We start from the raw sequence: 17,805 nt of genomic DNA, 5'->3' as shown, positions 1-17,805 counted from the left end.
CTAATGAAGTGATGTCCCAGGTGTATTGAGGTGCGGAGAAAGCAGGGGGAATCTTTTCCTGTGACGTGTGGACACACCATCTGGAAGGCTCATCAAATCAGTCTCATCAAATCATAAAAACACAACTGCACAACACTCATATACAAGTACATACTCAAACGCTGAGTCATAGTAGTGTACTCTGAGACATTCAGGAAGAGCCCTGACGTTATTTCCAGAGGACGTAGTGTAGTAGGGTAGGGTAATGGGCTTGCTAAACAAACTCCAGATGATCACAGCGCGGGTAGCTCCCTGTGAGCAACTCATAGTACATACACTGATCTAAGCGTCCAGGTGATTATAAAAAAAAGAACACACGCACCCTTGCACACAAACACACACACACACACACACAAAACACACACACACACAGTACATACGACTACGCTTAGATTGAGGATTGTGTGTGTAATCAGTTCCTATATGTGTTTGTTGACAAGCTCTGGTCTCAGGAGCCTCTAATAGAGTATTGTATCTTCCCAGCAGGTCACAGGGGCCACACCTAGACGCCCCATTCTATTCAGTCTATCTGTCAGACTAAAACCCCATTACTGTAATCAGCTGTCTGGTTTTCTGGTGGTGTCTCCCTGCTCCAAAGGCACCCACTCCACTCAAAAGAAGGGTCCCCACTGTGTTCCCCCCTGGAGACCGGAGGTCCCATTTACCCATCTCTTCTCTTCTCTCCTTTCCGCCCTACTATATCTCTTCTACAACATTCATTCTCCTCTCCTCTCTTGTCTCCTCTCTGCTCTACTCTCCATTCTTCCCCTATCCCCTCTCTTTTCTCCTCCACTCTCTATTTTCTCCCACCTCCATTCTCCCCTCTACTCCTTCCCTTTTTCCATCTCCTTTCTCCATTGTCCCTGCAGATAGGAGCCAAAGCCAGGTTCCTACCCAAGTTAGCCAATGATGGCCTGGCCTGCGTCTGAGCATAGACCTGTGAGACTCAGAGGTGAAAGCCCATTGAAACTGTTGGACTGAGGCTGAGACTGCCCTGATGAGGTTATTGTAATCTGATTGTCCAAACAAGAGCTTGATTGGAGTTGCCCCAGATAGACTCATAATTAACTGTTCTGCCCTTAGATTTTTATCAGAGACTAATTAATGGGTTGTAATAGAACTGGTTGGTTTTTAAGCTTTTCATTTCAAGCACACTACACACCTACAGTGGATGGTGGTCATTTTAAGCTGGAGTCAGAAATGTCTTTACATGTCTCCTTAGGGAATCCCCTTGCCTATTTATTTGTATTTATTAATTAATTAATAAAATTATGTTCCAAGCTCTTTATGTTGTCCATTCCAGTGCCAAGTCTATCAAACAGCCTCTCTATTAAATTATAGAGAGAAATAAAATGTGTTTCTAGTCAAGAAGCCGTTGAGAGTCTCAAATCAGACTTTCCTGTTTCCTGTTTGACTTTTCTTCTCGTCCATAGACAGAGAGACATTCCTGAAGGAGAATTCACGAATGAGCACTATCAGTAGAGAGCAAGTATGGGTAGCTGCAGCCCAATATGGCAACCAGACTATGAGCAAGTGGTTGGGTCGAAAGAAGTGGGTGTATGGAAAGTGAATCAGCTAATTGGGCAGATTTCTTGCCACTCAAGACTGTTTTGCCTGGCTGATTGGGCTGCACGGCGAGTTGATAAGCCGATGACTAGAGTACTGGTGTTGTACGGAGGTGCCTGCCGACCTGAGGTGCTTCCCACTGGGCAGCTGTATCAAGGTATTAACGGCAGTAGTTAACGTAGCAATATTTTTTCCAAACATGGTTTTATTTCAAGTAGAATAGCAGCCGCTCCATGTGAATCTTATTACCATCTTAAAAAAGATAGCAATAATAAATATATGAACAACCTGTAAAGATTCTAGGCACATCTCCCATGCATAGTTTTTTATTTGGGGGGGGGGGGGGGGGGGTAGGCACCTATATCCTTCAGTAGGACTCATGAAGTTAAACTCAGACATCTCAACATTCACAAAGTCAAATACAGATTGCACATCTCGCCCACTTGACAAATCAAAGCCCAAGAAACATTCCTGAATAAAGCCCTGATCATCCACATACCTGACGATAAGTGACAACTGCAAGCAGACTGGTGCCACCATAGGTCCTAGAGCGGTGGGGCAATTCTTACCTCCTGGGGCTCAGAGTTTTTCCTTATCTGTTAACCTAACCAGGAAAACTCTGGACATGACAGTGATTAATCCGCTGTAAAAAGGTTTTGTATGGGATATGATGGGACCAGTTTTTCCTAATCAGGCCACATGGTTTTAAAACACTGGGGGGAAGAAAACCATGTCAAACTAGCAACCTTATACTTGTTCATATGAATTATATTTAGACTAGATTAGAGGGGGATTTCCTCTACCCAGACACATAGACAACAAGTGATAGACAACAGAACTCACAGGGCTGAGCTTGCGTTATGCATGTTTGCATCATGCAGGCCTATGCAAAAAATTACTCACATCTGTCATCACTATTATGACAATTGATTCCTTCCAGTTAATCATTTTGGATTGAAAACGTATAGGCAGCATAGCCAGCCAAATTTGGAATATTAAACCGATTTTGATCACATTCACATTTTCTCCTGACACACAAATGGACTATAAATACATAACGTTACCAATTTGTTTACCCTGACCAGATGGACAGCGCACATTAGTAGTCTACAGTTGTCTCGTTTTCATCCCATACAGTATGTCAGATCTCGACTGTTTAGGTGTAGCCTAGGCTGCTGCAACATTTATGTATTGAGTTTTTGCTTGTGTCTGTCTGGAGTGATTATGTGTTATCATCTTTGCTACGTATGTGTTTGAAAGTTTCTTCAAGTGCAATCGCACAAACCAAGCGCTTTGATGAAACTGGCTCTCATGAGGGCAGGAAATGAAGACCCAGAGTTACCTCTGCTGCAGAGGATAAGTTCAGTAGAGTGAACAACCTCACATTGCTGCCCAAATAATTGGTTAACAGAGTTCAAGTAACAGACACTTCTCAACATCAACTGTTCAGAGAAGACTGCGTGAATCAGGCCTTCATGGTCGAATTGCTGCAAAGAAACCACTACTAAAGGACACCAATCAGAAGAAGAGATTTGCTTGGGCCAAGAAACATGAGCAATGGACATTAAACCGGTGGAAATCTGTCCATTGGTCTGATGAGTCCAAATGTGAGATTTTTTTTTGTGAGATGCAGAGTATGTGAACGGATGATCTCTGCATGTGTGGTTCCCACCGTGAAGCATGGAGGAGGAGGTGTGATGATTTGTCGGGTGCTTTGCTGATGACAATGTCTGTGATTTATTTAGAATTCAAGGCACACCTAACCAGCATAGCTACCACAGCATTCTGCAGCGATATGCCATCTCATCTGGTTTGGGGACTTAGTGGGACTATCATTTTTTTTTCTCAACAGGACACCGCCAGGCTGTGTAAGGGCTGTTTGACTAAGAAAAAGTGTGATGGAGTGCTGCATCAGATGACCTGGCCTCCACAATCACCCGACCTAAACCCAATTGAGATGGTTTGGAATGAGTTGGACAGTATAATGTTGGAAATGCATACCAGGTGAAGCTGGTTGAGAGAACGCCAAGAGTGTGCAAAGCTGTCATCAAGGCAAAGGGTGGCTACTTTGAAAAATCTAAAATATATTTAGATTTGTTTAACACTTTTTTGATTACTACATGATTCCACATGATGGGGGGAGGGTAGGGCTACCGTCTTATCGGCTCTTGACCATCCATGCTACTTTACTAGTGTTTTGCGTTGTTTTGTACATAATGTCGCTGCTACCGTCTCATGTGACTGAAAAGAGTTTCTGGACATCAGAACTGGAATTACTCACCTCAAATTGGACGAGGAGTTTTTCTTCAATGAGTCAGACATGAGGGATGTACTATGGACCAGGCCCAGATTCACAGGAAAAGGAAACGTGGGTTTCGCGGAAAGAAATCATGCCTTGTGAGGATCAGGCGACGAGTGGCTAATCTGCCCTTGCCTTCCGTTCTGCTAGCTAATGTTCAATCAGTAGAAAATTAAATGTGACGAACTGAAAGCGTGTATATCCTACCAACGGGACATTAAAACTGTAATATCTTGTGTTTCACTGAGTCGTGGCTGAACGATGACATTAAGAACATACAGCTGGTGGGTTATACACTCTATCGGCAGGACAGAACAGCAGCCTCTGGTAAGACATGTGGCTGGGCTTATGCATATTTGTAAACAATAGCTGGTGCACGATATCAAAGGAAGTCTTAGGGTTTTTCCTACCTGAGGTAGAGTATCTCATGATAAGCTGTAGACCACACTATCTACCTAGAGAGTTTTCATCTGTATTTTTCGTAGCTGTTTACATACTACCACAGACCGAAGCTGCCACTAAAACTGCACTCAATGAGCTGTATTCCAACATAAGCAAACAGGAAAACGCTCATCCAGAGGTGGTGCTCCTAGTGGCCAGGGACTTTAATGTAGGGAAACTTAAATCAGTTTTACCTAATTTCTATCAGCATGTTAAATGTGCAACCAGAGGGAAAAAAATTCTAGACAACCTTTACTCCACACACAGAGACGCGTAAAAAGCTCTCCCTCGCCCTCCATTTGGCAAATCTGACAATAACTCTATCCTCCTGATTCCTGCTTACAAGCAAAAATTAAAGAAGGAAGCACCAGTGACTTGGTCTACAAAAAAGTGGTCAGATGAAGCAGACGCTAAACTACAGGACTGTTTTGCAAGCACAGACTGGAATATGTTCCCGGGATTCTTCCGATGGCATTGAGGAGTACACCACATCAGTCACTGGCTTTATCAATGAGTACATCGAGGACATCGTCCCCACAGTGACTGTACGTACATACCCCAACCAGAAGCCATGGATTACAGGCAACATTCACACTGAGCTAAAGGGTAGAGCTGCCACTTTCAAGGAGCGCGACTCTAACCAGGAAGCTTCTAAGAAATCCCGCTATGCCCTCCAACGAACCATCAAACAGGCAAAGCGTCAATACAGGAATAAAATCTAATTGTACTACACTGACTCCGACGCTCGGTGGATGTGGCAAGGCTTACAAACTACTAGAGACTACAAAGGGAAGCACAGTCGAGAGCTGCCCAGAGACACGAGCCTACCAGAAGAGCTCAATAATTTCTTTGCTCGCTTCGAGGCAAATAACACTGAAACACGCATGAGAGCATCAGCTGTTCTGGACGACTGTGTGATCACGCTCTCCGCAGCCGACATGAGTAAGATCTTTAAACAGGTCAACATTAACAAGGCCGCTGAGCCAGACGGATTACCAGGATGTGTACTCCAAAAATGAGCTGATAACTGGCAAGTGTCTTCACTGACATTTTCAACCTCTCCCTGTCTCAGTCTGTAATACCAACATGTTTCAAGCAGACCACCATAGTCCCTGTGCCCAAGAACACTAAGGAAACCTGCCTAAATGACTACCGACCCGTAGCACTTACGTCTGTAGCCATGAAGTGCTTTGAAAGGCTGGTCATGGCTCACATCAACACCATTATCCCAGAAACCCTAGATCCACTCCAATTTGCGTACAGCACCAACAGATCCACAGGTGACTCAATCTCTATTGCAATCTCTATAGGGTACAGAGATGGATGGGGTGGTCATTTAACAATCATGTTAAACACTACTATTGCACACAGATTGAGTCTATGCAAATTATTATGTGATTGTTAACCACATTTTTACTCCTGAACTTATTTAGACTCGCCATGACTAAAGGTTGAATACTTATTGAGTCAAGACATTTCAGCATTTCATGTTTAACTAATTTATACAAATAAAAAATAAAAAAAACATAATTCCACTTTGACATTATGGGATATTGTGTGTAGATCAGTGACACAAAATCTGAATTTAAAATCTGAATTTAAAATGTGATCCATTTTAAATTCATGCTGTAACACAACAAAATGTGGAAAAAGTCAAGAGGTATGAATACTTTCTGAAGGCACAATATATTTTTGCATCAGCACAATAGTGCACAAGGATGGATAATTCATAGTATTTCCTTCTTCACAAGTAGATTCACTCATTATAAATCTTAAAAATTGAATGATTTGTTTCCAATCGTCCCACTGGTGTCTGCTCTTTACTGTTGATCATATGAACCCTTTCACTGCTATCATTGACACTGTCTCTGTTGGTCCTTCAGGAAATTCCTGAAACGGAATATTGATTGTTGCTAAGAGACCAAATTACAACAGAGAAACACAGTAGAGAAATGTAGGATTAGTTTAGAGAAGGCATAGACAAATTGTGCACGAGAGAGAGTGAGAGAGTAAGAGAAAGAGAGAGAAAGAGGGAGAGGGAGAGATTGAGAGACAGATTCTAAAATGAAGCGATTCCCAAACTATCCATAACAAAGCCATCACCTACAGAGAGATGAACCTGGAGAAGTGACCCTAAGCAAGCTGGTCCTGGGGCTCTGTTCACAAACACAAACAGACCCCACAAAGCCCCAGGACAGCAACACAATTAGACCCAACCAAATCATGAGAAAACAAAAAGATAACTACGACACATTGCAAAGAATGAACAAAAAACTGAGCAAAACTAGAAAGCTATTTGGCCGGGACACACACACACACACAAACATACACACACACACACACACACACACACACACACACACACACACACACACACACACACACACACACACACACACACACACACACACACACACACACACGCACACACACACACACACACAGTGACAGAATACCTGACCACTGTGACTGACCCAAAAGTAAGGAAAGCTTTGACTATGTACAGACTCAGTGAGCATAGCCTTGCTATTGAGTGAGGCCGCCGTAGGCAGACCTGGCTGCCAAGAGAAGACAGGCTATATGCACACTGCCCACAAAATGAGGTGGAAACTGCACTTCCTAACCTCCTGCCAAATGCATTACCATATTAGAGACACATTTTTCCCTCAGATCACACAGACCCACAAAGAATTCGAAAACAAATCCAATTTTGATAAACTCCCATATCTTTGGGTGAAATACTACAGTGTACCATTCCAGCAGCACGATTTGTGACCTGTTGCCACAAGAAGAGGGCAACCACTGAAGAACAAACACCATTGTAAACACAACCCATATATATATGTATGTTTCTTTTTTTTCTTTTATGAGTGTAATGTTTACTGTTCATTTTTTAGCGTTTATTTCACTTTTGTCTATTGTCTATTTCACTTGCTTTGGCAATGTAAACATATGTTTCCTATGCCAGTAAAGCCCTTTGAAATGAATTGAATTGAGAGAGGAAAGGAGAGATTTCAAACCTTCAAAATATCCTGTGTATTGAGCTTGTTGTTGTATTTATGTGTGAGAGAGATAGTGTCTCTCAGTCACACATAAACACACACTGTCTGACGGTTTTACATGAGTATCATGGGAATGGACCTGACGTCAGATTTCTTCCGTTCATTCAGGGATCTGTGGGTTAGAGCCTGGAAGTGCTGAGCGGAGCTGCTCTTTAGGTCCCTAATCAGCCCTCTCTCCCTGGGCAGGTCGCTGGACCTCTGTCCCCTGGCCTCCATTTTGCACCTCCCCCTTCCCCACATAATAACCATCCCTGTCATTATTCAATGTTTCCTCATGTGAACCCTCAATAAAGGATGCATAAAAAAATATATGTGTTGGTGAATTTGAGTGTGTAGTGGGGGCTTGTGATGTGTTTTATTGTAGCGTTCATTGCTTGGCTGATGGAGCTACCCTGCCTGGTCCTATGCCCAGTCAGGTTGGGGCAGAGTGAGAGAAACATTTTCATAAATGGATAAACATTTGGCAGCCAGAGGCATATGAGTCGGGAGATGTGTGGATATTTGGCATATTTTTAGAGCCTTTGTGAGATGTTTTAAAATGAAACAGGAAGTGTGGAGGTTTATGCCCATGGCACCCACCCTATTTTCCTCCCCTCGCCCAGTCAAGAAAGACATAGGCCCAGAGATAAAACAGTATGTCAACAGCCTGGCTTCTGCCAACGGCTGGGCAAGCAATAAACCCAACAGCCTCTCAGTCCACTCCAGTTTGTTGACACGAGTAATAAATATTCCAGATCATTTGTTGCCAGTCATCCATCAAAAGACAGTTCTCTTTATAAGTGAATCTGTTGAAATGTTGTATAATTTAGTGCACCACACATTTTAATCTGTTAATTGTGTAGCATTCACTTGAGAGTAAGGACATCCAAATGTGAGATTATTTTAGATGTATTTATTTATAAGAAATACTGGGTTGGAAACATTCATCAATGAGAATACATTTTGACAAAAACAAAATATACAATATAAATAACAATGCTAAAAATGTAATCTTTAAAACATGTAATACCATTTCCATACTTCTAAAATAGTATCAAATAAGTTGGAGAAAAAACAATCATTTAAATTAATACATTTTGGAGTTGACATAGACAGGTTGGTTGTTCAGCAACTAAACCGAAGGGTGCACAACTATGGGGGAAAACAGACAGGTTTGGCTTAGATTGCTGACAACATGTAAACTATATTTTGTTTTATGTTTATTGAAAACATAAAACCTTTGCACAATAAACACTTGTTATCTCTCAAATACATGGTTAGCTGATTAGAGAATTTTAGCCATATTAGCATAGACATGACATGAGTCCAAACCCCCTCAAAACAAGAAATGGTATCAATAACAAGATACAACGAGCTGAAACAAGCCACCTACGATTCCCCACATGGCAGCTTCTTGTCATGGTTCCTATCTATCTGATCATTCAGAATCATAACACAACACAGCCTTCTGCCTCATCGATGAGAGCCAACCCATCTATACTGTACACACAAAAACAGCTCAAATCTTTGCCATATATGGCAAATGACATAGTTCAGGCCTGCCTTGCTGGTGATAACTGGACTCCATTGGCTCAGGCCTGCATGGGGGCGGGCTCAGGTACTGTTCAAACTCACTGCGGTCCAGATCATACAGCATATCTAGGTGAATCTGCTCCAGATAGAGCTCCAGAGAGAGGTCAGTGGAGGAGAACAACTGGAGGCCCTGGGCCATGAAGTCCCCCTGCTCCCAATGAGACACAGCATAGGCTGGGCTGGGGACCTCACACTGCTGCAGCCCATGCTGGGTAGAGTAGTATGGGTGAGGCTCTGCTGGGTATGTCCCTGTGTTAGAGTATTCTAGAAGCTTGTTAGGGAATGTGGCTGATGGGTCTGAGTAATTTGACCTGTTTGGGAAGGTCCCGGGCATATGGGAGAAGTATGCCTGGGAGTTTGGGTAGATGGCTGTGTTTGGGTAAGCTTGATGCTGATGGCAATGGTTCTGGATTAGGTAGTTGAGAGGGACCAGGGCCTCCACAGGTAGGGTTTTGGGGCCCTTCTTCAGCTGCTTCTTCCTGCGGGGCCGGTACTTGTACTTGGGGTGGTCGATGGTGTGCTGTACTCTCAGGCACTCTGCTTCCTGCATGTAGGGCCGCTTCTCCGCCAGAGACATGTCCTTCCAAGTTTTACCTGCGGCAACACAATCGTATTAGTTATTAGTATAGAAACACCACAAAACACACAATATGCATGCTACATTCAGCTAACTTGCCATGTCTGTCCTCATCAATTGGTTAATAGGCGAATAATGATTTTGGTAATTGTTGAAATATGAATAGTCTCATAATAGTTTTAAGACAAATGGAAATTATGTGAATAAAAGTTACCGAGCATTTTGCTGAGTTCCTTGTTCTCTAGTTCAGGGTTGAGTTTGGCAAGACGTCTGCGTTCCTCCTTGGTCCAGATAATAAAGGCGTTCAGCGGCCTTCTGACCCGTGGCTCTGCCAATGGTTTCGGCTCAGGACTAGAGCAGCTGGAGTCGGAGTTGACCGAGAGATGACTGGATGGGACAGAGCCGAGGGACTGCGTCTCGGGCATCTGCTCACTCTGGAAAGACGCACCGCAGAACTCGTCGCTTTCAAACATGGCTTTCGTTATGCAAAGATCGGAATGTGGGGGGATCCGATCAAAGTACATGGTTATGTATCTTTTTTTTTAACCTTTGATGTTGCTTTGAGGTTGCTCTCCTACTCCACTAGTGATGGACATTGGCTATATGCGTTCCCGGGTGTCTATCCACCAATAGTAGGCCAGGAGGAGTGGGTTTAAGGTGTCAAATCAAGGTGTTCTCTCAAGTCAGTGATAGTTCTTGATGCCTCGCTCAATCTATCATCAATCAATCAAATGGCCATTTAATGTTAAATCAAAAATAATACATGTAGGCCCTATTATTTGCCTATCGAATTTAATATATATATATCATTTCTTTTTTAAATGATCCGTGATAAATGCTCTCATGATTCGGTACAATGACTGCTCGATTGGATCTCGACAATCTTGGCAAATTTGATGTGGGCCGTCTTTCCCTTTGAAGTTGGAGGCTAAAAATATCAACGTATTCCTTATGGATTTACCTTTTATGAAGCTGGTGAATTCCTATGCCTTGCCCTGTGCCAAATGAATCGGATGCCTACTTTATTCCCCTTTTGAAATATATTTCGTTTTTCTATTGATGCCTTACTTCACTTTCCTCTGTGTGTTATAAATACAATTAAATAAATTGGACATCCATCCTCTAACATCAAAGTTCTCTGGCAGAACTTTAGTTATTCATTATAAGTCACGTGCCAATTGCCCGATCCTCAAATCAAATCCAATCAAATTGGGTTTGTTAGCAGATGTTATTGCGAGTGTAGCGAAATGCTTGTGCTTCCAGTTCCGACAGTGCAGTAATATCTAACAGTAATCTAACAATTCCACAACAACTACCTAATACACACAAATCTAAGTAAAGGGATGGAATAAGAATATGTACATATAAATGTATGGATGAGCGATGCCCGAGCGGCATAAACAAGATGCAATAGATGGTATATAATATAGTATATACATATGAGATGAGTAATGCAAGATATGTAAACATTATTAAAGTGGCATTATTAAAGTGACTAGTGATCCATTTATTAAAGTGGCCAATGATTTCAAGTCTGTATGTAGGCAGCAGACTCACTTATCAGGTCCACTGCCTCTCTCAAAGCACGTTTTACACATATGGGGACACTGAAACAAACGTGATCAAGGCAGGTTTATTATAGGATTATATACACACATATTTACCCACAACAAAAGCGATATCTAAACGTTTGATAAGGGTGCTTGACAAGCTTATCTTTGTGTGTGACAGTGGCCTATTTCAAGTCGATTCATCAGCAGGCCTATAATACAATAGTCTATTGAGCTAAAGCCATCTTGGACATTCTGGGGGTTTTCATGGGTTAGCACAAAGACATATCCAGCATGTAAAAATATATACTAAGAAAAATATGAAGCCTATTTTAAACAGGCCTTTTTGACATCTTGGCCATGTTCGTGTTGCCTTTGCCGTGTCAGCCATTGCCGTGTCAGGTTTTTCAGAGTGATAAGATTTGCACAGGAAGTCCTAAAAGGTCAGGAAGGAAAATCTATTGGAGTTGTGTGGGACAGTACAACCCCCCAGGGAGCTAGGGCGAGCTTGTTTTCATATAAACATGTTTCATTTTCACAACTCGTGATATTGTTCATGAACTCACAAATTTAGATATTAAAATGACCTCAGTGCGTCAACAAACCCTGGCTGTGAAGCGCAGCCTTTGAGTTCAGTCAGTGTATTCCTTTTGATTTGCAATTTGCATGACTGGTCTATTACAGAAAAAGGCCTAACATGATAGAATTCCTCTTGGTTTCATATGATAATCCCACTCTATTGATACCACATCTGATTATACATCCCATCAACTTCAACAGGAGGCTAGTGTCATTACAGCAGTTTATGCAGATGTAGAATCAACAAGACACAGGCGAGCGCCTGTCATCCATTCTGGTTTGCGCCACCTGTCATGTTTTGTTGTGGCTAGGCGTTGTGGAAAAAACACACGGCACAGCAGTGTCTTCATTCATTTAGGCCTTCACCTGCACTGTTTTGCAGTGACAGATGAATTGCTGAATATGTCTTCAGGCCCCGTATATAAAAAAAAAAGGTAATGGGAGTTGACACCTTGATCAAACAGACGAGTCAGTTCTGATGTTGCCTCGGTTCAGTCAATAACAAGGCGATCAAGGTTTATTTTTCTCCGAGATGCTCCTCTTTTAGACTCTTCAAAGTCAAAGATCAGTCTGGGCGTCGGCGCAACGAAACTTTGAGCCCTGAGGTGTATGTTTGTGAATCGATATAATGTATGTTTGCTTATTAGACAGTCTAATGATAACAGAACGAAGTAATCGAATTTAGGCGCTCCAATTAAAGCATAGGCTGATGGCCACACTAAATATGTGTTAGTAGGCTATAGCCCGATTTGTTCAAATTGATCTGGCCCCTATAGTTAAAGATGTCAATGACATTTTGTCACATACTGCGTTCATGATCTCTCACAGGGTTCGTTAATCAAGATTGTGCGCTTGACATTGCATATGAAACTAAGTTATTTAGCCCAATAAAAATAAAACATAGTTAAAAAAATATATCCTTATTATTTACTAGCGTACTTTAGAAGCCTAATATTAGCCTAATAAGACACATAAAACATTTTATTTTATCCACACAAACTGCATTGCAATATATTTTAGGAAATGTTAGAATTAAGGTTGGAATCCACATCCAAGTGTTAAATTGCACACACAGGCAGCGGCCGTGTGAAAACCGCTAATGGTTTGAATTAATTAGCTTGAATGACTCAGCATGAATACAATAATATTCGTTTCAGTTGACATTTCTGTAAATAATGTTTGACATTCAAAATAGCGTATCTTATTTCCCCCCCTTATCTCTGGTGTCTATTTACCTTTGGCATTTACTGGTCAGAAAATAAAAACGTGATTTATTTTTATAGTTGTTGCAAATGTTCATTATATTCTTAACCATGATTTTGTTATGAATTGAAGGTGTGTAATCCCATTGGTTTCTTAATAAATTAATGGATGGCAGTTGATCCACAGTAGGCCTATCATTGCATTGTTTCATGCATGCCATTGTGAGTGTTGAAATCCAAACAGCTAGGGACAGTGATGTTGCTGAATGGTCACTATAATGTTTGAATGGGATTGTTCTCTGAAGATTCCGCATCACAATGTTCCATTGTATTGGACAGAAGTCATATATGAAACACTCCTGAGACACTCTCTGTCTTCAGTCTGATTTGGAGTGAGCCTGGATGGCCCGGGTGGAGCGATCAGCATTGGAGGTCTCCAGGGGTCTCCACTACAGTCTCTTCACCCGAAGAGCACCTTCTCTGGAATGGGTCACCTTCTCCATGGATGTAAGAACAAGGATTCCCGCTATGACAGTGTCTTGGATGTGGCTGAACCTAGGACATGCTGGAGCCAATGCTGTCCCTCGATGGACCAAGGATGTACAGTACAGTAGTAGAAGAGGAAGCTCTTTGGATGGGTCAGAACAAAGATTCTTGCTATGACAGTCTTCGATGTGGATGTTCCTACACTATCCATTACCTAGAAAGGTTCTTCAGCTGTCCCCATAAGATAACCCTTGAAGAAGCATGTTCTGTTCCAGGTAGAACCCTTTAAGGCCCAGGTAGAACTCGCTTGGGTTCAATGTAGAACTCTTTCCACAGAGGGTTCTACATGGAACCCAAAAGGGTCTACCTGGAACCACAAAAAGTGTTATCTTATGGGGACAGCTGAAGAACCCTTTTGTAACCTGTGTAGGATATGCTGGAGCTAATGCTGTCCCTCAATGGACCAAGGACATACAGTACAGTAGAAAGAGGAAGCTAATTGGATGGAGTGACATGAGGCTGATAGCCATGCCTGGATATAATTATCATCACCACCAATGGGACCATTTTGTTTTGTGTCCGTGTGGTTTGCATGCAGGGGTTACGTTTGCATGTGGTGGAACTGAAAGTAAAATGTTCAGATCCTACTGTTCACCATCTCCCATCCTAGGATGATCTTCACCAACTATACTTTGAAGCTCTGTGTATTAAAGTAACTCCAATGACAAATGTGTCACTGCATAAAGGAGACATGAATGAAGAGCATTTCTAACAAGAGGATGTTTGTTGACGGAGCTCTTATAAAAGAGTCCCATGTGGAGATACAGGTGAGTTTCCTCACAGTGGTTCATCATAGGAACCTGTGATGAGGTTTGAGCTGTGAGCTGCATTGGTTCATGAAACTGTGTGAGAGGGAGTGGAGGGGGAATCTGGTGACTTTTGTTCAGACTCCTAGTGTATTGTATGGGCTCAGATACACTGTCAAGCTAAGGCACTATTCTATGTAACAGTCGTGTTCCCCTCCTCTCCCAATTCAATTCAGCAGGCTTGCCCCCCCTCTCCTCTATTCCTGCACCCAGTCAGTGCTAATCATGTGTCTGCGCACACACCACATAGACCCAGGTCTCAGCCCTGGGTGCTAGCCCCGGCACTTGTAAACAGTGCCCTGCCCTGTCCTACGTGGGGATAGCTGAGACGATTACATGCCCCCTGGGGTGGCAGGGCTTAATGTGGTCTCGTTAGCTGAACACAATGATGTCCCCACCTCTCCGAGCAGATAACACACCAGACCCCAAACAGAACTTACAACGGTACAACCACATCCTCAGACCACCAAACCCTGGCTGGCTACAGTGCTGCAGCAGCAGGGACCAGACACAGAATGGGTGTATTCGGCTACATCATTTTTGGGATCATTTCATCATGATTATTGCTTTATTAGGGTGATTTGTGCTTCTACATACATTCGAAATAGCACATCTGCTTTTCCTCAAGTTTTGTTTTCAACATTTAGTTAAACGTCCACATCTTGGTCACTGAAATAAGACAAAAGGATAACAAAATCAAGGTATTTATATTACGGTGTTGTAATACATTCAGTGATGAGGAAGTACATCTAAACAGTATAACCCGCACCTTTGCGAGAGCACAACACAGCTGGTTCAGAAGAACAAAAGACACCTCTAGAGATCCAATAGGAACCAATGATGACTCTGTCCATTGTGTCAGCCTACTGTGTCACGATGCAGAAACAAACATCAGTGTTCATATCCCATGAACCGATTCAAACTTTATTCCTCCCTAGTGAGTTATCCATAAGTGTCTTTCCCTGTAAAATGCATTGCTCAGCAGCTCTGAAATACACTATTGAAGGAGGCTTCAAACCTTTCGAGTCAATTCTATTATTTGCAAATTAGGAATTGTATTCTGGACCTGGCTCTCTGATAAGACCCTTATCTGTTGAATTGAGTGGTTTGTTTATTGTCCGGGCTGTTGAGCTTTGGCATTTGATGAAGTATTGTATTGCCACAGCGGGCTATTGCCACTATATCCAATACAGGCAGTCTCAGTCACTGAGCCTCTCTGCCGTTCTACCCAAGCACTGCTGTCATGGAAACTGTATCTCATCATGGTCCTATGCAATATGCCAGATTCTCATATTTTACCCAAAGGTAAAGACTTGTACCCTAGTGAGTGTATAGCCCCTTGATCTGACCCACTGCTCCTCCCTGTCCTGTCCCCGGTTTTGTCTGTGTGATCTGCCCATTGCCCAGGTCCCCTGGCAGACAGACAGATAGAGCTCTAATTATTAACTGGTCTAGAATCAGTATCAATGCATAGCCCTCACTAGACCTCTGCGATACCATGATATCTGTGTCTGTCCTAGGACGGCCTACTCAGAGATAGCAGATAAGTAATCACAATGCTCTGATCTGGTCTGCTCGGACAACGACAATATTTGAATGTTTAATTAGATAGTGTGAACTGGGCAAACTATCAGACTCAGACATTAGGTTATTTGTAGCACAAGCCATGGTAAATGCTTGACAAACTCACGGCAAATCTTTTTAGTCTTAAGTAGGAGAAATGCTTAGACCACTCGATTGACAGGCCATGTGAATTAAGTTTAGAACAAATGTTTAGTCTGGCTAAAGTGTAATTTAGTTTAGTCTAAAACACTTAAGTCTACTATTATACAAATGTGGATGCTTTCTGCGTAGATACTTTAAATTCAACATGAACTCCAGACCAGGGATTTCAGAGAAACCTCTCAAAAGTTTAAACAGTCTCTTCTTTTTTTAAATGTTCAGACCTGATCCAGATTAAAAAGGATTTCTGTTGCTTTGAAGATAAGGACTGCAGCTCTGCCATAAACAGTAATTGTGTAGTTTCTTTCCTGTGGTGTGATTTATTTAAAGTATTATGCTGTAAGGTTTCAGGCTTGTTTTCCTGGCAGGGCCTGTCATGTGTGTACTGTATCTACTACGTGTGTATGGAGTTTATTATTGGCAACAAGATGCCAATCCTGAGACCCCCCCCCCACACATACCCAGAAAAACACTCATGATGGCCTTCGAATTCGAATGTGACATGTGTGCAGTATATACAGAAATAGCATAAGACATTTACAAACGCTATAACTAAATGCGTAGTAAGATTAGGACATTTTACATTTAAGAAATTAAGTTGTACACTAAAATTCCCCTAATTTTGCAATTGTAAAAGTCTAAAAGGATGTTCAGATCTATTTCACCTTTGGCAATTGATATTACAAAACACCCAAGCAATTTGATTTACATACTGGAAGATAATATTTATTTGTATTATTTTATATGTATTAAGTTATTTATGGAGAACACATATAGAAGAGGCTGGGGAGTATGACTTTTCTGATGCCATTTATTCTGGAATGCCAATGTAAATTCAATAGCTTACATCTGTTGGGAAGAATATGTACAGACGACTACACAGTATAAATATGCGTTGTTTAAAATAATGTATCTGATCAAATTAATATCATTAGGAATGATGAAGAAATTAAAGGTGATTAACTATATGGATGTTGTTTTGCATGTTTGCATATTTCCGATTGCATCAAAGAAGCCCTTTAGTCAGATGCATGTTTTCTGAACTGGGGGTGCACTCTAATGGTGGAATTCCAGAAATGTGATGTGGAATACCTTGTCCCCTTCCTGTCTGAAAGGGTGATCATTTAGATAACAACCAGGAAGTGTTTTTTGAGCATTACATTAACATCATGACATTTTTTAAATACCTTTTACGTTTCAGTCAGCTTTAGAGCATAACAGGGGCAAAACGGCAAGTGTGTGCTTCAGATTGTGTTCCAAACAGGGGGTGTAGAATCATTCCAATGTCCAGGCCAGGATACAGCTGCCTATGACTAATTTAAAAACCCCTTCTCAATCTAAGGCAGGCCTTTTCACATGTAACACACAGCATGCATCTGTTTCCTGTTTTCATTCAGAGTTTTTATTTTCCTTATTTCCCCCTCACCTGTTGGGGTCTACGTTCCTTCCATCGTGTTGATCATTGGTGTATCTCAGTAAGGGGACCTAAAGCACCGCCAGCGGATGTGATCATTACAGCACTTTCATCTTAGACTGCCATGCGGACATTAATCAAAGTCAATACATTAGTCAAAGATTTTTTACTATTTTCTATATTTTATATTAAATAGTGAAGACTTCAAAACTATGAAATAACACATATGGAATCATGTAGTAACCAAAAAAAAGAGTTAAATCAAACCATATTTTATATTTGAGATTCTTCAAAGTAGCCAACCTTTGCCTTGATGACAGCTTTGCACTCTCTTGGCATTCTCTCAACCAGCTTCATTAGGTAGTCACCAGGAATGCATTTCAATTAACAGGTGTGACTTGTTAAAAAGTTAATTTGTGGAATATCTTTC

At 41.8% G+C, this 17,805-nt stretch overlaps 1 protein-coding gene across 1 annotated transcript; it reads right to left on the bottom strand.

Annotated features, from left to right (window-relative positions):
• Positions 1 to 8,905: 8,905 nt before the first annotated feature.
• On the bottom strand, positions 8,906 to 10,080 carry LOC139420569 (sex-determining region Y protein-like). The gene is made up of 2 exons (XM_071170754.1): positions 9,771 to 10,080; positions 8,906 to 9,573 (listed from the first exon to the last, which is right to left on the bottom strand). Exons 1-2 carry the CDS (start codon positions 10,078 to 10,080, stop codon positions 8,906 to 8,908), a joined length of 978 nt encoding a protein of 325 aa, XP_071026855.1.
• Positions 10,081 to 17,805: the final 7,725 nt, after the last annotated feature.

The sequence above is a fragment of the Oncorhynchus clarkii genome, chromosome 11 (genome assembly GCF_045791955.1).
Source record: "Oncorhynchus clarkii lewisi isolate Uvic-CL-2024 chromosome 11, UVic_Ocla_1.0, whole genome shotgun sequence".
Classification (NCBI taxonomy): domain Eukaryota; kingdom Metazoa; phylum Chordata; class Actinopteri; order Salmoniformes; family Salmonidae; genus Oncorhynchus; species Oncorhynchus clarkii.
The sequence above is the reverse complement of the archived record's forward strand: the minus strand, read 5'-3'. Positions and strand labels throughout refer to the sequence as shown.

Coding starts and splice junctions, on each gene's coding strand:
- LOC139420569 (XM_071170754.1), bottom strand. CDS start 10,080: ATGTACTTTGATCGGATCCCCCCACATTCCGATCTTTGCATAACGAAA. Junction 9,574..9,770: donor GGAACTCAGCAAAATGCTCG/GTAACTTTTATT, acceptor GTGTTGCCGCAG/GTAAAACTTGGAAGGACATG.